This window comes from Neodiprion virginianus, chromosome 6 (genome assembly GCF_021901495.1).
Source record: "Neodiprion virginianus isolate iyNeoVirg1 chromosome 6, iyNeoVirg1.1, whole genome shotgun sequence".
In the NCBI taxonomy this organism is placed as follows: Eukaryota; Metazoa; Arthropoda; class Insecta; order Hymenoptera; family Diprionidae; genus Neodiprion; species Neodiprion virginianus.
In genome coordinates this window covers 22,501,699-22,527,300 of record NC_060882.1, presented here as the reverse complement: position 1 = coordinate 22,527,300, position 25,602 = coordinate 22,501,699, and the positions used below count along the sequence as shown (strand labels likewise).

At 45.5% G+C, this 25,602-nt stretch overlaps 1 protein-coding gene and 1 long non-coding RNA gene across 4 annotated transcripts in view; both read right to left on the bottom strand.

Moving 5' to 3' along the window:
- Positions 1-232, bottom strand: part of LOC124307034 (uncharacterized) — a 33,941-nt gene extending 33,709 nt beyond the window's left edge. The window contains exon 1 of the long non-coding RNA XR_006908736.1: positions 46-232. This is a non-coding gene — a long non-coding RNA (uncharacterized LOC124307034). The remainder of the gene's footprint in view (positions 1-45) is intronic.
- A 13,029-nt stretch (positions 233-13,261) lies between these two features.
- Positions 13,262-25,602, bottom strand: part of LOC124307033 (B-cell lymphoma/leukemia 11A) — a 33,715-nt gene continuing 21,374 nt past the window's right edge. For 2 of the 3 annotated variants that reach the window (XM_046768325.1, XM_046768324.1), the window contains exons 2-3: positions 22,396-22,827; positions 13,262-16,206 (exon numbers count right to left, since the gene is read on the bottom strand). In XM_046768325.1, the coding sequence (XP_046624281.1) occupies positions 14,162-16,206; positions 22,396-22,827 (2,477 nt within the window). In that variant the 3' untranslated portion in view covers positions 13,262-14,161. The remainder of the gene's footprint in view (positions 16,207-22,395; positions 22,828-25,602) is intronic. The other variant, XM_046768326.1, reaches the window with a different exon arrangement.

Below are 25,602 nucleotides of genomic sequence, written 5' to 3'. Positions count from 1 at the left end.
GTCGTAGTCGGTAGGTACGAAGTATAACGCGTGTAAGATACATACGTGGATGCGAAGGGCGGTGGGGGTGTATCCTCGTAGAGGATGAAGACCGGATCTCTCGTCGTTTTTCCCGGCGTGGCTAGCCAGGCGTTTTGTCATGCATGGACGATGTCGATATGTGTACACTCCCCCGAGCAAGCTCGACTTCCATCTTCAGCCACCCCCGTTCGACCCCGTATAATATAACCTTCCCTTGCCTGGGTCTGCCGGCTCGAGGCGGCGTTACGCCGCCGGGGAACAGAAATTGTTATTATTTAGTAAGCGAGTTGAAGAGGCCTCGTTCTTACCTAATTATATGATGTAAGCCGGGCGAGAAAAGCGTGTTCAAATCAAAAGAAATTGGTCATAATTAAAGAGGCCGATTTCCTCACCTACGTAAGTATGTGTGTATATATATATATACACGCGCCTGTTGTAACGGGATATTAATTATTATAAATCAGGCCTTCTTTATTGCATCCAAGACTCGGAGAGTATCGGAATTAGTCGTCAATTATTCAAAAGTATTTACTGCGATTACTTTCGACGAAGTTGCCTCGGTGTCATCTTCGTAGATTTTTTTTATTATAAAACACCTTGAAGGTAGGCGGTGAGGACTAATTAACGGCGAATAAAGTTTTCTTCCTCAAGTCTCTTGAACACGCAACAAATCACTGTTTACGTTCGGTATGTAATTGTAAGTGTTACGTTACTCACGATTGGCGATCCGACATCATGCGGTTGGGCATCACTGGGCCAAATTTGTCTACAGGGCGATTGTGGTCAGTCGTATGTGGGGCGATGAGACCAGCCAGTCTGGTTCCGTGTCCGGTTTTACGTGAACTCTACCCCAGAAATGGGGTAGAGCCTGTCAACACAGAGGTGCGCGCCCAGAATGATATATGTTGTCCCACCGCTAATGTTATTCGACAACAATTTATACTCGTACTTTCGCGATACGATCTATTTGAGAGCTGAATAAATAGAAATATGGGCAGACTGTTTATATTTTCATCAATCCTGCCGCAGCTTAAGATCCTTCACATCACTTACACTTTTTTCTTCCTCTTATTCTTCTTCTTCTTCTTCTCCTTCTTCTTCTTCTACTTTTTCTTCACCACACTCTGTTTACGCCAGAACAATATTCGGAAACTGAACGGTCCACGGGAATGGAAATCGAGACCTCATACTTCACGGGTCTTCACAAGTTCACAAACGTCGGGTTGGATTTCAATCTTTAACACTGGCACGTCGGTTTTCCTTCTGGCGATTACTTTTCCTCGGTATTTAACAACCTCTCGTAATTTCGACGTAATTGTATTGGAGGAAAATAATGATGTAATTATTCCTTTTGATTCATATGGTGTGAAATATCGTATAATGTTTCCGAATCCGTAAGAGGATTGATTCTGGACGCAGAACAGCACTGCCACTTTTGTTTGACAAAATCGTCTGTTCATAACTTATTGCGAATAAAAACTCACGGTCGTTGCTATCAGCTGCGCCATGTCTGTAGCCGAATCTGATTCGTCTAATCTGAAGTCCGTGAGTAGACTGATCGGTCGGTCCGCTACAGCGAAATGCTCTTGTTCGAAACCGATGAACAAGCTTGTTTACAATCGCAAATTTCCGTTGGTTGAAATAGTTTTTTCTTATTTCAGGACCTGCCTTCATCGCATTTCGCCGAAGGACTCTGGCAGCTGCACGAGGTGAACAAAAATGATCTTGATCACCGTTTCACACTCATTGTAATTAACGTGGTAGTACGTAGACGGTAAGATATTCGATTGTGAATAAATAAAGAGATACTCCAAATCCTCATTTACGTGACTGATGCCGTTCTAATAAACGAGTGACTGCTTGTTCCCGATTTATTTCATCCCATCCTCTGCCTTATTTGGTGTACAGGTTTAGGATAACAGCTGAAAACAGAATGGCCGCAAGAGTAATTGAATATTAATTATTATCGAAGAAGAACCTCGCGTTTAGCTTCAGGGAGTTACACCGTTTGGACCGAACCATTAGTCCGGCCGTAAACAGATACCCTCCGAAATAGAGCGCCAAATCTGATAACGGCATGGCGCGGTGTCCTGGTGTAATCTGCACTCTCGGATCGTTTGCAAGTAAACGTTATAGCTCTGAGTATGGGTATGGTTCTGCAACATGGGGTGGGGGTTAACTGGCTGTGTCAATTAATAAATCCCAATCAAGCCTCGGGGAGTCGCGGTGAACCGACTTTCGATATCGCGAGGCTAAAACTCCAACATCCGATACTTGCAGCGGATACAACGTAAATGGTATTTCGGGGTCGGAAGTTGTTGGAAAAACGTGATTAAATAACGATGAAAAACAATGTCGGTTTGATGAGTTTCGTAGATATTCTTGAATGCACAACTGATCCAGGATACAATAAGACGCGTGCTTGAAAGTAAAGATAAAGCATTCGCAGGGATGAAAACAAAAAGATTCGCTGATCCAGCGGAAGACTTTTTTCGATACACAGAGAGAGCGGAAAAATTTTTTTTCGCCGCGACGGTTCGAATTTTGCAAGTACAGCAAAATCCGCGTTCAGCATTGCAGTGTGACGGATCTGCTGAACCGGTAAGCCAATTTAGCTGTACCCGAAAAATTCTCTCCCGTATCGCATGGCGTTTCGACGTACACTTCCGGCAGTTCAGTGCGTCTGGCACAAAAAAGCCTCGGAAACTTGATTGAATCGGTAGAAAATATCGCTGGTATAATTCCAGGTGTGGGTTTACACCCAACCGGTGGTCCGGATGAAAACGCGAGTTTTCTCAGGTCGTGCAAAATCCTTCCCGACAGGAATACTTCGAATTACGAATTACTCGTCGGAGAGTCCAGACTAAAGGGTGAATAAAATGGCCGCCGGCGAGGGGGTAGCGGGCGGCGGTAGTGGGGGTGGTGTAGCCACAACCCCTTAAGGGTCGAACCCTTGCACCACTACAAGCTGAGTCCAAAAGCAAGACCCCCCTTCTCCTCGCCGCCGCCGCGGAGCTGAACAACCTTTACATCTATACGTAGGTAGGTGTACTAGGTATACCTATAACACACACCTCCACTACAGGCTCGGCGCTGCTCCGCTACGACCTCGAGTACAGCGCGTTGTTGGAAAGGGTACGCCGATGCCGGCGTATAATCAGAGGTGGTGGCCACCGACGGAGCAGGGCACATACAACCGTTCCTACAGAGATCCACGGGTGAGGCTGGGTGCCCGGTAGGACGATACCCTTTACGCGAAAGAGTGCGCGTCGGTGGGTTGCCGGGAGGGTGGAGGGCGGAGGACGGAGGGTGGAGGGTGGAATTTTAGCCGGAGCGAGAGTCGGTGGCTAGCTCACCCTTGAAACAGTACGTGCCAGGCGAAAACGGGGAATAAAGGCCAGTCTTTACTATGCAACAGCGAACAGCCAGAAATACCAGGCTGAGCTGCGCGGTATTGAGCACTCTCGCCGATATTACCACGGGAATGTTGTTTCGACAGATTTTGACCCCCGAAATTTTCGGAGGAATTCATCTCACGCTAACCTTGGTGTAAGCCCCTGAGTTTAATCATAACTCTCATTGCTTGCTCATGTTGTTCCATGAACGAAAGAAAATGCCTTAAAGGTGCCAAATTTTGTTTCTACTATCTTCTTTCTTCTTTGTAGGTTTTCGGCGCTGGTTTACAGAGTCCTTACTGGCCTTTTCGTATCAGCGTTGAAACCTGACGAAAACTCAGGGATAATTACACTTGCGTGGTGAGTTGATATTTTCAGAAATTGAACGCTTGTGCTGAGCTCAGCGTCGAGTTTGCCAAACCGAATTTTACACGGCTTCGTAAAGTTCGCGGTTATCACTGGTTCAAGTTACTTCGGTCGGAAGACAGCTTCGCCCAGCTTGGGGACATTTGTCAAAACTTAATCGTTATCAAGGTTTTCGCGGTGGATCCAAAAGTGAATTTTTGATTCATTCAAACGTCAAGGTACAGACGTAGATCAGCTATATTCAACGTAATCCGAGCCGGAATAATTGGACGAGAAAACTCCGCTTCAGATTTTGGAATGTCTTGGAGCACGCTCTTGTTTTTCCGCCGTCGGGAGAAGGCGGATTTCGACCCTACAGGATCCGGCTCCTCTACTCTAGCTGGTAATATCGCTCGCGTAGGGATTCGTTTGAGACTCGAGTGCCTGGTGCTCGACCCGCGAGCCGTTTTGATGAATTTCTTATTCTGACGAGATCGATTACGCGGGCGTGAGGTGACAATTGGATGATGCCCCTGGCAGAAAAGGGTTCCCGCGTTTCCGAGGGAATCCCGCTCGAACTTTGCGGAGGTTACTTTACGACGCTGCCTGTACCTTCGACTTTCGAGTACTCGGGGCTGCGTCGCCTTGACCTCGAGTACTCGGTACGTGGATGCCGTCTTCCAAGGGATGCCTTCCTCTCCTCCAATATCTCGATTTTCCCGTCAGGCCAACTCACCGTGATTGGCGCGCCTAGGGCCGCAAATTCGCCAGTGCAAACTATACGTTTTCCCAAATTAATTCTCCCGTAGGTAAGGTAAGTGTACCAGTTATTGACATGCTTAAACCCAATATTGACCCTTTTATTTTACAACATTACAAATCGAAGGCACAAATTGTAGATTTCTCGACGGTTAAAACCAATGACTAGCGGGTTAGACACAAAAAATTGATTTTTTGGTTGGTTTAAAACTAAGGATCAAACAGATACAACGAAAAAAGGTCAACAATTGGGACAAGTTCAATAACCGGCACACTTATCTTATAATCTGCCTTGATTTTACGCTGGATTCTTTGATCAGTCAGCTTGATACGGCACAAACGTACAGCTGGAAAAATTTTCAAAGAGGTACGTAACACGTGCCAGTTTAAGGATTTATTTCCGTATTAAAAACTGGTTAAAACGTCCGAAACTCACGGTAATTCATGTATTTTTAGAATAATAAATTTTATAAGACAGAGAAGAAAAGTGGCCCATGGATTGTATGTGCTGATCGAACGTTTCAGATTGAGCTAAGAAAATTTTTAGCCAAGGTGTCAAAGAAGACTATTATCGATCGTTTCGAAACAGGTATAACGATTAAATTTTAGCACCTAACGTACCAGCTTCGACTAATAATTCCCATAACTTGCGAACTTTTTCTGGTACGCGTTTGACCAGTGTTTTTATTCCTAAAAAATTGTGCTATTCACAATATTTTTATTAGTAATACAAAATTGATGGCGATAGTTAGTAATTTTGTGTAAAGAAGAAGCAATGTATATTTGAGAATTTTTTAAGAAATACTGTATGTTTCATAGGTTTAAAATATTTGAAATAAGATTTATGATTTTTCCTCATCTTGTTTCCGCATGGCTTAGTGCTGTCTATTGCGATTTTATTAACCGATTCGAGGTATAATAATCAGAAACAACAGTAATCATTCCGATCCTCCATGCAATTACTTTATCCTCGCGTCTCTTCTTAGTCTGCGGACCATCATTGAAATAGAAAAAAGTGGTTCGGTGGCCACGATTTCATTAACAGATGAAGTGTAAGGTTCAAATAATCTAGCACATTACGTTCCGAGACATCTCTCTGTCGCTGCAATTAACAATGCCAGACGTGTCAACTAAACTCAGAACAGAAAAAAACTATCGCAGGATAGTTACACTTGCAAAGTGTAAGTACCTAAGCCTTGTAAAGAAAACGAGTCCTCGCGCCTGCGTGCATGAAATCACCCCTCGGACGTCCAGGGACATAACAAGTCCGTTCAATTACTTTATCCGCCACGTACAAATAAGCCACCGACACACAGCGTCCTGGCTTTGGGCTTTGACCCGCAAGTGATTCGCGACGTCGTGCATCGAAAGCTTCGCTGCTCGAATTCTTCCGAGAAAGAGAGATACGGCCGGAATACGAGACGTGGAGCTTCCGGCGAAATCAAAGAGCGTGCAATTAGCGCCGAGTGTGGTCCGCGTGGTCGGCGTGGTCGGCCCGCCATGGCATGTCGTCTCCGAGAGCGGCGGTCGCCTCGGTCAATACCCACCGGACAAGATGGCCGCCGCCCACTCCAACACAAACTCAAAGTTACATACATTTATGTACTCAAATGTGTAACCCACCCCGGAGCACCTCCGCACCGCTGGAGTTAGTTGCCTTCGACCCTCCCAACGCCGAGTTCCTCAGCCTTCCCCCCACCGCCACCCCCTTCATCCCTCTCTTCGCCCCCCCCCTTTCCTCCCTTCGCCGCAGCAGCCCTGCAGCTTTCTTCCCTCGCTTCTCGCCCCCTTCCTTCGCCACCGCGTTCCTCAACGTGGACTGCTGCACGGAACTTCATCATTATTAGGTATTACTCGGTGCTTGAGCGCAGCGCATAGGCACGCACTGATTGCAGTCCGCGTGTTGCGACGAGGGATGCAACGGTTCCCGCTTCGCAGGGTGGAAAAAAATATTACGTACCACACACGCGTGAAGAAACCGTTTCCATTTCGCTCGTTCTACGTTCGCCTCGCTCTCATCCGAGTCAACCTCTCCTCTTGCATACTTATACTTACAGAGTGTTTAAGTTGAGCAAAGTTCCACCACCGCGGCTCCTCCTAGTCCGTCGGGCTTTTAAGCTCTTTTCTTTTGTTTTCGCTACATGTGCGGGGGCGATTTTCGTCACCGTTTCTAAGGCGGCCCCGCGCACGCTTTTCAGGACTCGAAGGTGGCGAGATTCTGCACGTGTGCTTTACTCGCGAAGTTCATTTCTTGCGAGTTGTATTCGGCATCTTGAACAAATTTTCTAGGGTAGAATTACGCGGATGCTCATACATAGGTGCGGATAAAGATGTTGACGATAAAATAGGCATAACTTACGCGTTGCAGGATCGTGCGAGGCGAGGGTTCGCTGATTCACACGTCCTCGACGCATTTGCCGAAATCTTTCTATTGGTCAGTTGAAAGGGGTCGGTGAAGGACGCTCTGTCATTGGTCAACGCCACCCTCGCACGCAGGCGAATGCTGACCGTTCGAGGACGAGCGAATTAGGGTGGGGGTGGTCAACCGACGAACGAACAAGGCTGCGAATTTGACGTTGACCAGCTGCCCCGGTTTTTCCAACTCCTTCATCCCTCGTCAGCGAGTTCTGAGAGTTACTTGAAAGTTACAATTGATTAGAATTCCGAGTCGTCGATTACAATTGAGATGTGATATTAGATGGCGACGCAGACGCGGTTTGCATTGACGTGCTAATTGCCCCGGTAAAAGGTATATAATATTTGAGGTTCCATCCTATCAAGAAGGATCGTGATCACCTTGATGCGGAAGGCATTTCGCAGAAGGACTCGTAGCTAAGGTAGATAACATTCGCGTTGCGGGTTTGGATTACAGCTGATCAGGAAACGGCTCACAGAAGGTTCATGCGTGAATTGAGCAATACAAATGGGGGATAACATCGCCAAGACGCGACTGCGTGGCTTCTATTCAATTCCGCATTAACGTGTGATTTTAAACCGGCAGGTTTGATTCGAAGACAAATGAGTCTTGGGTAACCTTTTGACCAGCAAGAAACCCGGCTCGAAACTACCCTCTAATCCGGCCCAATTGTTTTCAGGCATGTTCGCTGCTTATCTGGCTTAACAGTTGACTAACTCGACGATCTAACAAACTTCAAACTTAAAGGCCTATCCCCGTTACGAAATGTTTTTCTCCAAATCACTTGCTCCGTATAACAGTTTAACCTTGCTCGGCACATCTTTGGATGGTCAAACATTACTACCCAACTGTTTAGTAACTTCTATGATTATTCCGTATCCGTGGATTACATTCGTACGAAATTTTTCCAGGCTTTGAAAATCTAATCCATTTACGAAAGGGTTATACACGTTTTCTACGTCATTTCATCGTATAAAAAATATTCGCCAATCATATACCTTTAGCGCAGTGTAGGTACGAGGTACAATCAACGATCGATCTGAGATTATTCCCTAGGGCAAAGGCACGGCCCGGAGTTTGCCGGGGGACAAATTTTACCTGGGGAAGTTTTACCCACCGATAAATCCGACTATAGGGTGAGTTTAATTTTTGGTGAGAGTGTACCGTCTGGCGTCAGGTAACATGGACACACTGTCGTGGGGTTGCGGTACCATTGGCGCAAAAAGTTGCCCTAGTTCTTAAACTGACGTTACCATGTTAATATCGTAACGGAACAGGTTTTGTAAACTATGAATATTCATAATTCCTACTTTTGCTTCAAGTTCGGTAATTAAAATACCTCACTTCGTGTTTAACCCGAGAAATTGTTGTAAAGTGTCCTGAAAACTAAATTACGAACGATAAAGTCACTCCTCGGAGCGTCTCAAAATGTAAATCCACTGACCAAATACAACCGGATTATTTTCAATTGAAATTAATTCATGCGAAAGACGAGTATGTGAATTTAAGGCTGTACAAATTTTTGGATGTGTCAAGGTTTTCTCTAAATAAATTCAAAGCTTTTCCGTAAAATATTTTTGCCGTCGCAATCAAGTCAGAAATTGTTTGGACAAGTTTTGTTTTGAAAATAAAGGGGTAAATCAGTGATAGAGTCGGCAGGAGGGCCACTGCTGTGCTTGACGTCGAGATTAGTGTTCGCCATTGTAGTGACGTCACTATAGTTAACACGCATTCAACTGACATCGCAAAACAATTGTCTCCGGTGTCCGCGTTGCGGTTCAATTTCTCGCACTTCCTCCGTCGTTGGTTCAAAAATTTCCACCTCAATCGATGGACGCGAGTCGTTCCCACGTCTCTGTGAAATTTCCGTGAAAAAATTCATTACCTTTCGCACTGTTTTTGATTAATTAATATTCAGATTTGGTTCTAAGCGACTCACAGAAGTCACGGCACTTGACAGATGAATGTACCACGAACAATGGAGCTTATACCAAAAATCGACGCTATTGTCTTAACTTTGGGTTCCGGGGTTTGTTGTGTAAGACGATTAATGTGTGAACAACCGTAATTTTATTGACGTATTCTCGTATATACGCGCGCAAATTTTCAATGGTCGAAATTACCGTGCCGCTTTTGTCATTCGTCTGGTTCTACAGTGAAAATTTTCGAGAATTTCCTTTGAGTGAAAATTTTGAATCACTTTTGGGTTCGTTAGAGTAATCCTGTAGGTCTATCAAAAGGTGCAGATTAGATTTATCCTTCACGGTGACGCATGTCATTTTATACATCTCCTACCAGCCAACTTAAGTACACGCAAATTAATGGGTTTGAATATATGCGGGTACCAATGATACTGTGATTTTACAGTATTATGCATACATCTGCGTAGAACCTAATTCATTCTCCTTGGTATTGAAATATGTGTATTGAATACTCGAACCTCTGCTTAAATTGTCAAGTTCGTCTCGTGTAACATTATAAAATCATAATTACTGCTAACAAACTGTCAAAAAAAAAAAAAAATGCCGTTAGTTAATTTTTCCACGATATTGGACGTTGTCAAAACTCTATGAAATTTCAATATAAATTTGCAAATTAGAAACCGGGTAATTCTGATAATACAGATAAAAATTGTCCGAAAAATGACGCAACATCCCGAATGAAAACCGCGGGAGTAAAGTTCGCGTGACGAGTTACAAATCGAACTAGCAACAAAGACTTTCACAACTACCGATTACTCGTAAAAAAAGAAGAGAAAAAAAAAAAACGAAAAATGCCTCCGTCTAATTAAAAATGCATGTGGGCAGGCAGTATCGATTTTTTTGAAAGACCGCGACGGTCGCGAGCCGAGTGCTTAAGGGTCGTCGAGGAGTAAGAGACTCAGGGGTGTCCAACGGGGGTCAGGCTCCCTGGGCATATGCAACCCGGGTTACAGATCTGTTACCCGTCGCAACCTCGACGTCTGCGATACACTGCCTCCACTGCCTACAACGATAATACCCGGATGCGCTCGCCAGGGGTTGGCTATTCAGCTCCCGCCGCTTTCTCACCCCCGCCTTTCATCCCCCCCATTGATACGTTATACGTGTAACGTATTACATGTATCACCTCAAAGCCTCCAGACGTTCCGACGTCTTCGCTCGAAATACTTCTTGCAAATGTAAAGTAACCGTGACATAGCTGCAGGTACTTTGAGGGCTGAACCCTGTGTCTGTACGTAGCTGGGTCTAGTATACCTCTATCCATGTGAATTTCTCCCGAAATGAGGGCGGGGGCGGGGTGGGGGGGGGGTGGGGGAGGGAGGAGGGAGGAATCTAAAGCTGGTACACAGGTACCGTCCTTCTATCCTTACTGCTCTATCGTATCTGCGTGTATATGTATGTATACGTATGTAATGCTTCGGCGGCTCTAAAAGTCGTTCGGGCGAGTAAAGTAGAGCCGACGTTGCTGAGTTTGTTCGACTGGAAGAAAAAAGTTGAGAAAAATTGTGGCGTACGAGAAAAGTGGAGGAATGAAAAAAATTATTCCCTTTCGGTTAATATATCTGCGGGACGCGGGAAGGGGGGGTGGACGGATGACATCGCGAAGAATCGTATAAAACTGTTAGCGTAGGTTTAACGCGGGATTAATAAACGGGATCGAGGGAGTCAAAACAAGTTTATATAGGTGTATTTATATTTTTTAAAAACAATTCCGTTTATTTGAATCGCACAAGACATACACCGTACCTGCTACTTTATAACTAATGGCCATCTCGAGAAAAAGTTTGCCAGTCGATTCGCCGACCGAGGCGAATGACAAACATTTCCACGCGAGTTCCGTGTTCGTATTGCCTTAAAGTCGAATCTCGGTTTATAAGTTTCGTTTTGACCAGGTTTAACCTGACCTCCACTGCCGTAAAAACCGAGTTTTGTGTTTCCTGTTTTCTCATCTTTTCGTTTTTGTTTTTTTTTTCACTTTTTTTTTACGTTTTTTTTTTTTAATTTCATTTTACCCTGGATCAGAAAATTTTTGTTAAAATCGAAATTTTTCGCCGCAACTAGTTTGCTTCTTTCTTTTCTTTCAAATTTATTCATTTACTTTGTCGATTACTTCGAATTTTTTCTTAGTTTCTTTGTTTCTCTTCTCTTCTTTTTGTTATTATTATACAATTACATGAAATATTTTATTCATATATAGGTTTGTCTATAGATACTCTTTGAATCTATCATTATATACTGGCTTTTATCGGAATAATTTGTCTTTATTCTTTTACCCTGTGTGTAGAAATATTGGAAACGACTTTCTGCAATGCAAAATTATCAATGCAATATATGCGTCCGCGGCAGAGAATTTGGTCCTATGGCATGACAGATAATATAGACAAAAAAGAGCATGAAATTTGCGAGTTGAATTCAACATGAAAAATAATCGACCGGAAAGAAACCGAAACGAACATTCGCATCCACGGTATTTTCTGCGTACGTTTATTTTTTGACACATACTATAACTTGCGGTCTTCGGCTAACATTCAAATTTTTTCGTTTTTTTCTTGTGTTTTCTTTTTTTTGCTCATTTATTTCTCGAAAAAACACCGTCCCTTCATCCTGTCCGCAGCAAAACGGGGCCTTATAATTGTATTTAAATAACCACTAGAATAATCATTATTATTATTAACATTTCGAATTTATAATTATTTCAAATTTTTGCTACGGGCAGTATTAATATAGTGCCTTATTTACATAATATATATACATATACATGTACGTATATAGGGATATAGTCATATACACATACACGTACATATATAAACAGGCCCGGTACGTATATGAGATTATCTAACAAATTTTTAACTAGATAACGAGATTTTATCTAGAGCCGTACATTTCTAACACCAAAAACTATCTGATATGAGTTTTCCCATTTTTTTCCTTTTGTTTATTTTATTATTTCTCTCTCTCTCTCTCTCTCTCTCTCTCTCTCTCTCTCTCTCTCTCTCTCTCTCTCTCTCTCTCTCTCTCTCTCTCTCTCTCTCTCTCTCTCTCTCTCTCACACACACACACACACACACACACACACACACACACACACACACACACACACACATAGACACACACACACACTTCATCTCTTCTTTTTAACCTTATTGCCTACATTTTTTAGGAACAATTCTCTTCAAAAAGTTTACAACGACAAAACGATCTTGATTGAACAAATATGAAAAAAAAAGAAAAAAAACTAAAAAAAAAAACAATTCATTCAAATAATAATAATATTTTTAATAATATATTCAAAAAACCTCAGTCTTGGGCAAGAAACAGAATTTTCGAAATATTGAAGATCGAAATCGCTGACGGCTTTCGTAGGATCAAGAATGTAATGAATCTTTGATTTTACGAAGGTCGAAACGGGTATTTCGACTTCAATAACAATAATAATAATAATAATGATGATAATAATAATAATAATAATAATAATAATAATAATAATAATAATAGTAATAATAATGATGATGATGATAATAATAGTCATAATTATAATAGTAATAATAAATATAATCAACGAATGAACTGATACGTACAATAATAGGCAATAATAGTACGATAATAAAACGTGACAGCGGGGTGACTGGAAAGGAAGTTAGATCCAATCAACGATATAACTTTTTTTTTTAAATCATCTGAATCAAAAAGGTCTGCACTCTCACAAACACCGCAGAAATAACTTAGAAGAACGCGATTAATTTATAGTTATATATCTTCCCTCACAGACACCACGTGTACAATATATAGACAATAGACGATAAACCTAGACAACTTTGGCATCTTCTTAACTATTAAAAACATTTCAATAATAACTTAATATCGGAACAAAATAATGTACGTTTCGTTTAATTTGTAATAATGACAATGATAGTAATAATGATAATTGTAATAATAATAACAACAATAATAGTAATAATAATGATAATAATAATGATAATAATAATAATAGTCGTAGTAGTCGTAATAGTGATAATAATTATAATAGGTATGATACATTTTACACATAATCGATCTAGACCTTAAATTACACATGGGTAGCACGTAATAATTATTATGTAAATTAATATTTTTTCTTACTCGATATTAATACATAATAGAGTGAATATTTATTATATACAGAACTGTAATGCGCCATTTTCAAAGCGACACGTTGTTTTTCAAAAAATTACTACACAATGTACAAAAACGTACTAGTACATTCATAGTTTTAAAGTTTCGATATATATTACGATATATTATATTATTAAATAAATAATCTTTATAATATGATAATAAAGTTACTATTCATAGTGTGTGTTTTATTTTGTGTATATGTGTACGTGTGTGATTTTTATTACTCCTATTGTTATTATTATTATTATTATTATTACTATTATTATTATTATTACTATTATTATTATTGTTATTATTATTATTATTTGTTTATTAATTATTCGTAAGTGTTATTGATAGGGGGCATGAGACTCATTATGGTAACCATTTATTTGAATAAAATTAATGGGGTTTAAGTAATTCGTTTAAAATTTTATATTGATTTTATTCTCGTCCAGTCTTCGCTATCGGAACGTTTTCGTTCTAAGTTTGTTACACCTCAAAGCGACTCTTTTCTTTTTCGTATTGCGGATATCATCTCTCCGAGGTTGCTGACAACTAGTATTGAGTACTATTGTTCCAGGCATTTCCAGCCTTCGACCGTCGACTATAGAGCTTCGATATTTGATTGGCGAATTTCGAAATCCGACAGTTTTCACTAGCATAACTTGTCTTCGGGGAAATTGACTTTCCATTCGAATTCGCATTTGGCATTTATCCAATCGCCAGTCTGACACATCCTCGCGATAACATCGCGAATCGCTGAACCTTTAAACTGCAGATGGGTTTGGAGGGAACAAAATAAAGAAAAAAAAAAATGTTTCCTTCAGGATATTCTTCAGCGCGTGTTGCGAGAAGGATGAAAAAAAAAAGGAAACAAAAACTTGGCAATCATCTGCAGGGACTCGGACAATCCGCGCGTTTCACCTACCCTTTCGAAAGTATAAACGAGAATGGGTAAATCGTCCGTGTCTTTCGAGTCTTGGGAAAAGTGGCGAAGGGATGTCTCTGGCCTCTAGCCGGAAGAACGCGACGAACGTCTAGTACACCGGATACGGCGGCCTGTGGGGCCAGAGTGGCGGTATAGGGGGAAGACTGACGTTCCAGGATCAAGTATCCTTCGTGCTCAAGGACGAGTCCTCGTCCTGACTCCCGGAGTAGGGCATCCCCATCTTCTGGCCCTGCTGCACGACGACGCATTTCCGCATGTGCTTTTCCAGCGTGCTTGGCACGGAAAACGGCATCTCGCAAAATCTACACCTGTAAATATCCTTGCCATGACGACCGTGGGTCTTCATGTGTCTCGTGAGCTTCGAACTCTGGGCACAGGCGTATGAGCACAGTTCACATTTGTAGGGTTTTTCGCCGGTGTGCGATCGCCTGTGGACGGTCAGGTTCGAACAGTTCTTGAAGACCTTGCCACAGTACTCGCACGTGTCGTTCCTGCCGCTCCGTTCCTTCTTGAGCAACGGACTGGGGAGTCCCTGAAGCGATAGACTCGAGGTGGTGGCCTTCGAGGCCTTCCGGAATTCGTTGTTCTCCAGATAGTGAGGGCTGGGCAGCCAAAGACCGCCGAAGTCGGGCCCGGCCGAACGGGGAAATCCCTGACCTGAGAAGATGTTCGGCGTAGTCGACGAGTTGAAATTCGTCGGCGAGAGGGCGCTGTCCTTCTCCTTGTTGTTGTTCAGGGAGTTGACGAGGTTCGACGGTGACTCGGTCTTGACGAAACCGCCCCGATGGTTCTCCTGCAGCGCTTGCCTGTAGGCCTCCGAGTACTGGGCGATGTTGCTCAGCCCGAATTTCTCCATCAGGTCACCGACCAGACTCGGCTTCTGGTCGACCCGCGTTCCGCCCTCCTCGCTGCTCTGACCCTGAGTGGTGCTCAGGTCCTCGGGGGTGTTCTCCTCGTTGTCCTCCCGCTTCGCGTCCGTCTCCTCGCCCTCGTCGAGGTCCATGTTCTCGTCGCAGCTGCTCCCGTCGTCCGGTACCGTCTCCACGCTGCCCTGGGGACTCGACGCGACGTTAAGCGCCTCCTGGTGCTCGTTCCGCATGTGTTTTCGCAGTTCGGAAAAGCTCGGCACCTCGATCTCGCATATCTCGCACCTGGTCGCCGTGGTGTCCTGTATCGTTTCCTGGAAGGCGTGCTCCTTGTCCTGATGACTCCTTCGGTGAACTATCAGGTTCGACTGGAACCGGAACTTCTTCTCGCACACCTCGCAGGTGTAGACGGTCTCCGAGTCGGCGATTATCGGGGTCGAGGCTACCGGCGGACTGGTCTTGTCACTGTCGGTGGAATTGTTGTTGTTGTGGTGACCGCCGATCGGACTCTGGGTGTAGCACGGGGGCGAGTTCTCCTTCTGGATGCTGTTGTGGGTGAGGTTCGCCGGATTGGCCGCCGGACTCGGTGGCTGGATCGGCTGCACGCTGACCACCGCGCCCTGGTTCGACGGCGTGTTTGGGGTGGGATTCGGAGCCGCGCCTAAGGAAGGGTTAGCGAGGCTCCTTAGGCGCGCCGAGTAAAAATCCAGGTTCGCTTCGAGTGGTGGTGGATGCGCCTGTCCCGAGAGCCCACGTCCGTGGGACAGCTCGGCCAGGTTCGCCAGGTTCCTCGCGTTGTTCAAAGAGTCGAGTGAACTCCGTACGAGGGAGTCGCCGAGGTTCAGGCCGTCCATCCCGCGAAGCGGGTCTCCGAGGTTCTGCAGGTTCCTGGTGGCGGTCTGGAGGTCCTGGAGTCCCCGGTACGAGGCGAGGGGGTTCAGAGCGAGAAAGTCCGGCCTGAACATCGGCGGAAAGCTCCTCTCGAGGTGCTGCGGAAGTCTGAGAAAACTGTGCAGAGGATCGCCGACCAGCGAAGCCGAGGACTGAAGCTGCCTGCCGCTACTTCCGCTCGTGTTTCCACCCCCGGAAGAATTACCCGCCGACGAACTTCCCGTCGATTTACCGCTGAGGTTCAGATGGTTCGGGGGACTCAGGTGGTGCGTGTGCGTCGACGTCTGCGTCGGAGGACTTGGGGCTGGTGTGTTGGAGGATGAATTCGCCGAGGGTGACGAGGACGTGTAAAGTCTCGCCCCGTGGACGCTCTGCGCGTGCTGAAGAAGCTCCCACGCCGAGGACAGCCTGCGGGCGCACTGGGAACACTGGAGCCATCTCGGTTCTGCAACAGAGCGGTCAAACTGATCGTCTTATTCCGGTACAACGGATCCCACGTCACACTATTACAGCCTTTTTTAATTTTGATTTATGGTTAGCCGGGCGGAACATGTTGCACGCTGTTATTGCAAAACCGCCGTTTTGGTGCTCTTACGGGACGACGCTCGATTGGATTGCGTAACTCTAGGTACGACAAGACAAGGCATCGAGTGTCACCATTGTGAAATTGAATTGCTATTGCAAATTACGATATTAAAAGAACGGGTCTAGGAATGACGTTGAATTTAATGGCGATTGATATTAATGGGCAGGTGTCAACGTCGTGTTGCGACCCGTTTTTGCAATCCATTGGTTAAAAAATGCTTCAAATATTACTTCAGAAATGTATGCCATATAAAAAAAAAAAACAAATTATAGAAGTTGAGCTGATCTACCATTTCTTCAAAAATATATTTACTTATCAAAAGTAAACTTGCAGGTTTTTTTTTTTTTTTATTTTTCACCAACAATAAAATAAGTCTTCCGACTCTTTCGTAGAGTGCAAAACGTAAGTAAAGGAGAATAGAGATGGATGGGGAAGAAAAAAGTGAGCCGAATATCTACGCGAACTCGATACATGGCTCAAGCTTTGACCGAACTGCACGTCCCCTAGATGCCGCATAGATTTGTATTGTGGATGTGTAAAAAGCAAAATCGTCGATTTGTGGGTGAGAGTGTATCGGGACTGGTCAGTGTACCCGGTGTGCGGCAAATCGTAAAATATCACCCCCGTCGAGAGACGCGGAGCAACCGGGGGTATCAATTTCATCCCTCCTTAATTTTCAATCGCCGAACGAATTCAATTCGTGATTCAAACGGCGCGTCTGTGTCAAATTGCAGAGCCTTATATACTATATATCGGGTGGTACGGGGCTGGAAGGAGGGCTTAAAAATAATATCCCCGACAATAAGCGGGGGATGTGGAGCGGGATGAAACTGACCCTTAACGACTTTCTGTCCCTGGCCGGGGGGGGGGAGGCAAGGGGGTGCAGGGATGCGGTTTTGAATTTCAATGTTTTTAATCCGGGAATATCAGATTTTCGGTCATTTTTCACGCCCCACGTGGCGTCGACGACATCGCCCACGTCGTTCGCGGCTACCGCCGGATTTTATTAATTCAGTTTTTCACCCTCGGTGAAAAGGTCCATCGCCATGTGTTTCGCGGACCCTCTTGAAAGGACGCAAGACATAACCGCAAAAGCATATTTCAACGGGTCGTATAACTCTCCGAGCGAAGAAAATTCCTACCGTTATTTATACACCCATATAGCCCTGCATGCCCGCAGATTCATGCACGCGGTCAAGCTTAACGACTAGACTGTCCGAAACGCCGATGAAAACCCTTTGTGAGAATTCCAATTTTTCACACTCAGGTTAGAAACATGGACGTGATAAAATTAAACGAAACGCGTGCGCTTTAACGGATGAAAATTTGCGGATTACCAGGTACAAGCGGCAAAATCGATCAGGGACAAAGAACCGTCAACGAAATAAACTGATCTTAATTAAACGGGAGTCCGGAGACTGCGAGAAGAAATCTTTGTTCGCTAAGCGACTTAAAGCCGAGATCTTGTTAGCTGCCCATTTGAATTTAAAATTTCTTTCGATCGTTCGATGAAACTGCAATACTTTGTTGCTTAAATTTTGCACCCGGGTTGATCCACGTTTGTAAAACTATCGCCTCTATGCCTGGTCACGGAAGTCTGTTGCACCTTCGAAAATCACCTCGAGTAAAATTGTCGGAAATGATTTTTCGAACACAGCCGAACCACCGGGTAACCAATTTGGTTGTATGAATGAGCAGGTAGCGAAGGGAGAACAAGGCGATCGTGGCGTGTCGAATTGGAGAGGATCCTTTGTTTTAAGTGGTTTCCAAATTCGACACGTTGCTAGATCGAGGCGCTGCGGAAAGCACCTTTTGCTATCGAGTTCCCGGACGGCGCAAGGCGCGAATTTCGAAGCGTCGATAATTAGGTGGCAGTAGGAAAAACTCCCGAGTCATTCGAGGAACGAGTTTTTCGAGCGTGAAAAAAAACTTTTCAAAAATCAAGATCATTGTTTCAAGTCCAAGGATGGGCTGATCCGCAGAAGTCGGGGCGGTTATAACGGCGCGTGACGAATTTCCCTTTCTGTCCGGAAGTCGAAAATATTGCCAACTTCCCCTTGTGTAGTCGAAGAAAAGGCGGCGCCGCGCCGCAAGGGTAAAAGATAAGCAGGGCCTAGTCTATAGAAAGTATTATCGATTGGGGTGGGGGGGTGTAAAGGGGGTGACTCCGTGTACTTTTCATATGCAAACGACGGGCCGGCCATCCGTTAGGATTATTTTTTACCGCGGGACGAAATCTCGCTGAAAATTCAAAAGCCGCGAAAGATCGCACCGCGTTGTGCTTCGGGGATAGAATAGTTTCGATTTATCCATCGTCGACAATTACCTCCCGTACATTCCGCGTCCCTCTTGCAGGTTGGGGAGCTGCTGAGCGCAGATGCACTTCCGAGTCAGAGTCGAACGAACGGCCAAGGTTCAACTCATCCTTAAACAATGCTCTTCCAAACAATTTCGCTCTAAACGCTCTGCCAGGCAATTTGGACCCCGATTTTCTGCAGAAAATTGTTCGGTCACTTTCGAAACAAGCCTGACTTGCCCCGCAGCCCCGGGAGAATCGGAGATACGGAGAACATTTATTCGGGAAAAAGAATCGGTCGAATTCGTAAAAAAAAAATCCATGCTGCACCGACGTTTCACTGGAACCGGATCTTGCAATCGGATAGATCAGAATTCTTCCGAAGACCGATTCACCCGCTGTTCAAAAAGGACGTCGAGAAAACTTTCGGGACACATCGACCAACCGCATATACGTTATACACATATATCGCGGACGCGAAAGTTTACACGCGTTATCAAAGGCGGCTCTCTATAAAGCGGGAAATTTTAGTGTAAACGACACGTGCGCGGGGGGTTCGAAGCCCGTGAAATTCGGCACAGTAAAAGACATGTGTTGCACGAATGCCGGGCAGAATTTAAGTTTCGAATTCGCGTCACGTCGCCTAGATGCGACGGCCGCGTTTGTCGATGAGCAGCCCAAAAGCACGAAGACGAAGATCCAAGCGCTCGATATTGGGATTTTGATTTCTAGCGTCGTTCTTCCCTTTCAATTTTCCTGCATCGGGGCTGCAGTATAACGTCACAAAGGTGCAGAGCCACGCGTCATCCCCGGGCTCTGATTATATTAAAATATCGATTAGCCGACGTATTCGGTGTATGCACTTTGTTGTCGGGCCGGACGACGATAGGGTTGTGCATCGGCGCTCGGAAGCCGCAGAAGGGGGACAAAATTCGACGACGCACGCGAACCTGGTCCAGGTAGAGATCCCCGAATGATTCGCGCGCTGCTCTGATCTACCTCGGTGGAATAATCTCCGAAACCATGACGCAGCTTCTCGAGCTCGACTAATCACCCCAACTTTTGAACCTTTATCCTGGACCCGTTTCCCACCCCCCGCGGCTTCGTCCGAACCGTACGATTGAAGAAAATCAGAAAGCAGAAAGCAGAAGGAGAGGACACGTTAACGCGAGCAAAAACCGAGAGGGAACTGTCGTGGAAAAAAAAATCACTCTCAGATTATGGGCACATGGTGCGAGGAATATCCGACGAAACGTCCGCGTCTGGACGCGTTTCGCGGCGAGACGAGTCTGTTATTTTTATATCGGACAAAGGGACTGCACGGTCGGTTTGTACCTTGCGGTCAGCCAACTTTGTCCGTCCTGCCGTTTGTCGAGTAGAAGGTACTTAAGCCGTTTACGTCGTATTCGCGTCTCGCCGCAAGACATTCCTAATGTCATACCGTAGAACAAAGTTGAGAAATTCTCCTTGTCCGTATGTACGTATATCGTATACCTAAACTCGGACCCGGAGGTAGCGAGTTTCTCGCCAAGTTGTACACGCGTTAGGATACAAGATGAATAAGATAGCGGAAGAGAGATTGCTCCCGGATACCCGAGGCTGGAAGCGTATTTTCCAGGATCTCGACCGCGTGTGTCGGTCGCCAATTGACACGCAATTCGCAGATCGCCTTGGGCGGTCTTTGGTAAGGGGTCGGAAAAGCGTCATAAAAAACCGGGAAACTGAGAGGAACCGAGAATCCGGGGGGGATGAAATAAGAAGGCCGCATACGCGGAACGGGGAATCATGGAAGAGAAAGTATACGTATACACATATCTCACCCCATTCGAAAATTAATATTCGACAGACAATCCTGACGCGTGATATCAAATCTGCGTATATCGCGCCGCGTAACGGACTGGGTGTCAATTTCGACGGCTTACACGGCGACTCGCTCGCGTTGTTTCCGAGCTGTAACGGCTATAAAGGCGATAAGTTCTCTCTCTCTCTCTCTCTCTTTCTCTCTCTCTCTCAATATCGCGCGTCACGTCGTCAAGCAGCGAAAAAAAAAGTTCGTTTGACGTGTCTCGAGATGGAGAAATTGCGCAGGGCGATGACAGGTTTCGTTAGAGACTCGGGGTGCCGCGATCCGCTTCACCCCTTCGGCGGTATCTGTACCTGGTGCATGATCACGCGAGTAAGGATGGAACGAAAGAAGGAAGGAAGGAAGGAAGGAAGGAAGGAAGGTAGGCAGCCGAGCGAGGAACACCTCGTCGTATTTAAAGCGAGTGGCTCGTGCAGTTGGGTCACGGCTACGCCGCCACGTGGCATCACAATGGGAGGACTCTAATTGGGCTCGAGGTTGCTCGGTTACAAAAACTTTCCGACAAAAACCCGCGCCAAGGGGTTAAAGCAAATGCCCTCGTGTGCCGTCCACGCGATCACGCGGCAGTCATATCCTCTCCACGCTCGCAGGGTGTGCGACAGGGGTCGTCCTCCGGGTGTCTGCGGCACGCCGCCTGCCTCTCGTCCTGCAGGACTCAAAGGAGAGACGCGACCGGAAGATCCTCTTACACGCCGAATGCGTAATTGAGGGATCATCTCGAGTTATTTATTGGGATGCGCTTTTTATCAACGTCAGTGGTTCGTGTCGTGGTCACGACCGAGAGATTTGTCCCTCGACCTGCACAGAGATTTTCTGTACCGAAACCCCGTTGCTCATTCCGATGGAAAAAATTGATGCTGTTTAATTCACGCCATTCCAAGTTGTCAAATTGTTAGATTACTACAGGTAACGAAATTCAACGACAAGCATTGTCTGTTTATGTAATGTTGTTCGACGGTTGAGATAAAACGATAAGTACGAGACGATAAAAAAAAAAAAAAAAATTAATCTGTAACTACTTCGTGAATATGTATTAATTAATACCTTCAGCTGGAAAAGTGACTTCATTCCAGAGTAGTCAAGTATTGATCCGAGTTATCTTTTCGTCATAATTTGAATAACGTATTTTTTTGCAACGAGAATTATCATCCAGACGATATCCTGTTTTTTTAATGCACTCATATTTTTAAAGTAAAATAACCAGTAACTAACAATGAGCATCGGAAACTTCATCAAATAGTTTTCATTGGTATAAAGTGAATTTCGATACAGCAGACTAGAGGTAATCGGAATGACTTTACCAGTTGCACATCTATTCGGGTAACGATATTTTCGATTATAAGGACAATTTTCCTCAATTTGACGAAGGTGAAAAAAAAAAAAAAAAAAGAAATCAGCAACAAACAAGTAAACAACAAAGAAAATCCCGCATGAGCTTCGACATTCACCGCACTGAGCACGGTGACAGTGGCGCGTTAACCCTTTCAGCACATGGCTCGTCGAGGTTGACAATGGGCGAAATTCACCCCCTACGCTCATACCTATCGTGGGGTGGTTTTAAATTCAAAAATCGAACGAGGCGCGTCTCTCTCCCTCTCTCTCCCTCATTGTTCGGGATCGGTAGACCGTGCCGATCGTCACATGTCGCGCTGCGAGTGTCCTTTTAAAAATCTTTTTTTCATCTTCTTCATTCGCTCTTTCCCCTTTCCAGGATCACGGGCGCGTCAATCGCAGGATCAATGGTCAACTTATGAAAGTAGAAGAAAAAAATAAACGAATGAAGAAACAAATAAACAAAAAGAACCAACAATTTGAAGAACCGATCTAAACTCGCCGACGGCTCCCTCTCTCTCTCGCTCTCTTTCTCGCGACCCCATTTTCCGCTTACCGGAACTGGTCGTGTTGGTGTCGGCATCGACCGATTCCGTCTTAGGCTTTTTAGGTAACTCCTCCTTGTCCTCCTCGAGTCTTCTCTTCGGCGTGGAGCTTGCGCTTGCCCTGAGCTCGATGGGGCTGCCGCCGTCGGATCCGGAGCCCTGGGGCGTCGGCGGACTCTCGAGACGACTGCCGCGCTTGTTGATCGGCGCCGATATGCTGGGCACCGAGTTGAGCTTCTCCTGGTCGTTCTTCAGGGCGAGCGCGTCCTCGGGGTCCGAGTCCTCGGGGGCAGCGGCCGGCGGCGGGCTGTGACAGCCCTGAAGGGTGCTCCGACAGTGGTTCACCTTGTGCTCGATGAACCTGACGATGTCCCCGAGAGGATAGGAGGCCCGACATCCCCCGCATTGCACCGTGTCCGGGCTGGAGCCTTGAGACGTTTCCGCTGGAACAAGCATAAATGTCAGGTTTTCAAATTTCCACGTGTCGATGGTGAAATTCCCCGCAAGGGTGGAGCCTGCGAGTCGAGCTTGCGCCTTGGACGTTGGTCAAGCGGAGACTCCACCCCTGGGGAATTCGTTATTTCTTTTTTTTTCCAGGCGGAAGGGGCGAGAGCGGGGTTAAAACGGGGAAAAGAGGTCGGATCAGCCGGGCGCGAGGTGAAAAGGAAAAACAATTCGTGCCAGACACCCTGTCAGGGGGCAGTCGGAGGTGGCGGGTGTGAGCACTCGACTCCGCGAAGAGTGGTTGAGAGATGAGCGAGAGGAGACTCGGAGGCGGGGTGGACGGATCGATATATGAAACGCTGCCAATCTCTATGTTAATGCCAACGTATAACGGGAAATCGTACGGCTGCCAGAAATGCTCTTCAAGGACCCTAAAAGTGAGTTGCGACGTCTGCGGATGACCTCAGGACCTCCTTGTGGCCAAATCGTCCTTATAGAAATCGTAACGTCCCATCCCACTCCTTAGTTTCGCGATTTCGCCCCCGCGACATGCGCCTTCTTCGAGAATCTTTCGATCCGATCGACCGAACAAACAAGAGTGGGTATAACAAGCGTAGGCGCGGGAAATAGACGGGCGCTTGCCCCCCCAAGAAAAAACAAAAAACAAAAAAAATACATTGTCCGCGAAACGTACGTGTAAGAAAAATATTCAAACGCAACGATAGTGACAAGTAAAGACAGATTCCACTGCCGGCAAGGTCCAAGATTTTCATGTCGTAGCATAGAAAATTGGTCGAATCAACCGCGTCCCGCGTAAGGATATTTGAATTTGGGAGGGTTGTGTTGAAAAAAAGGGAGAAAAAAAGCAAATCTAACGCGGTGAATGAAAATAAAAATAATAGCAACGAAGAAAGGAAAAAAGTTCGGAAGAAGTTGAATAGACCAGCAGAGTCCGTTATGCGAGCACCTACGATTGAAAAGCGCTCGGTTAGAAACAAGAGACGTGCGACCGGTCGTTAGCGACAATGGGCTTTTGTTTTTTCGGGGGCAGATGTTGCCTGGACCAAAACTCGTGCCTCGAACCGCGCCGGCATTACACGCGCGTCCAAGGTACATACATACGTAACATACGTACGTACAACTAGGTATACATAGTACTCGAGATAGACGACGAATCTAGCCGATATAACTGCAGCAACATCGCATCGGTCGATGTGTGTCGGGTATTGTTATTTCGCGTCCCGCGGATGTATATGAGGAAAAGATAAGGTGCAGAGAGTATATGGAATATCGGTTCGCGACTACAAGTTGGATTGCTTACAAATTGGTCCATACATCCGTAATGCCCGGCCATGATATACAGGGTGGTTCTTTTATTGCGTGGTAATTTTTCTGTAACCGCGCGATATATCCGAGTGTCGATTCTTATTTACCGAAATCAATTTTCCGAGATACCGCAAGTCGATTCGATTCGTATCGGAAGGCAGAGGCGACGAGGGGAAGATATCAATTCCAAAAATATTTCAATACTTTAACGAGAATCTCAATCCGAGTTCGACCGTCAAAGTTGTCGCAAGGTTGCGATATTTCCTGTACTCCGGTCGGCGGACCCGAAAGGAAATTGGCGAGAGTCAATACTAATGGGTAATCGAATTATTGGTTTGGGTCGGGACTCGCCCTGGGGATGATCGTAATTCGATTGTTTCGATGTGTCCTCTGGTCGTTTTGACAGGACGCCGTAGGTACTAACAAGGACACCGCCTTCGGCGATCCTCGACGCGTTATATACGTACGTTTTTACCTCAACGTCTATCAAAGTCACACTATAGGTATAAAGCCGTAACGGAACAGCGTCCCAGCGGTACAGCTGCTAAACGGATCAACGGCAACCAATCGGCTAATTTTCAATTATAATTCCCATCTCAGGAGATCAGCTGTCCTATGATGCACGAATGTCGAATGCCGACACCTCGTTTCGGGGCTCAAGGCTCAAGGCGAAATTTTCAACCAATTAAACATTCACCTTTTATCCGCATCGCGTTCCGATTAATATCACTGATCTCTACGCGTACAGAAACGGTCTTCATCCACTCATCACTCGCAATTACGAAGCAAGTATTCGTCAAACCAGGCACCGTCCAAGCTCACTCGATTCCTTCAATCCACCCATTTTGCATCGCCGATCGGCAAAGTTCACGGATACGATCGAAAGTACCGCAAATTATCTTCATTCGCAAATTAAAACGGTAGTGTAAGATCTTGTTTGGTCCATGTTTGGATGCTAACTGAAGATCCCCGCGCTGGCGAGAGCCGAACAGGATATCAAAGAATGAAAAGGACCCTCGGGGTAGTGGGGATAATTTTTATAGAAAATCCCCCACTTTTTAAAACCCCCTTACGACTGTCGGCTATACACATACATGTGTATATATATATATGTATATATATATATATACGCGTACCTGAGGGGTAACAGTTTTTTAGACCGGTCCCCGTTCCGTCTCCCCCGAAACGTACGGTAGACAAAGGATTCAAAATGGTGACGCATTTTTTTCTCTCCAGCTTTCTTTTACGAAAACGTTGTCCCAGAGGTGAGCTTGTACGTTACATCGATAAACAAGGCACCCAATTTTTATACTTTTTTTTTTCACCTGTCGTTGCCTTCCGTTGCTTCGACGCAAAATCTCGCGGTTTGTTAATCGGAATATGGGCATGTGTAAGAAATGTTCGTTGATAGTACCGGTAATACATCACTGCTAGGTTGGTTGCATAAC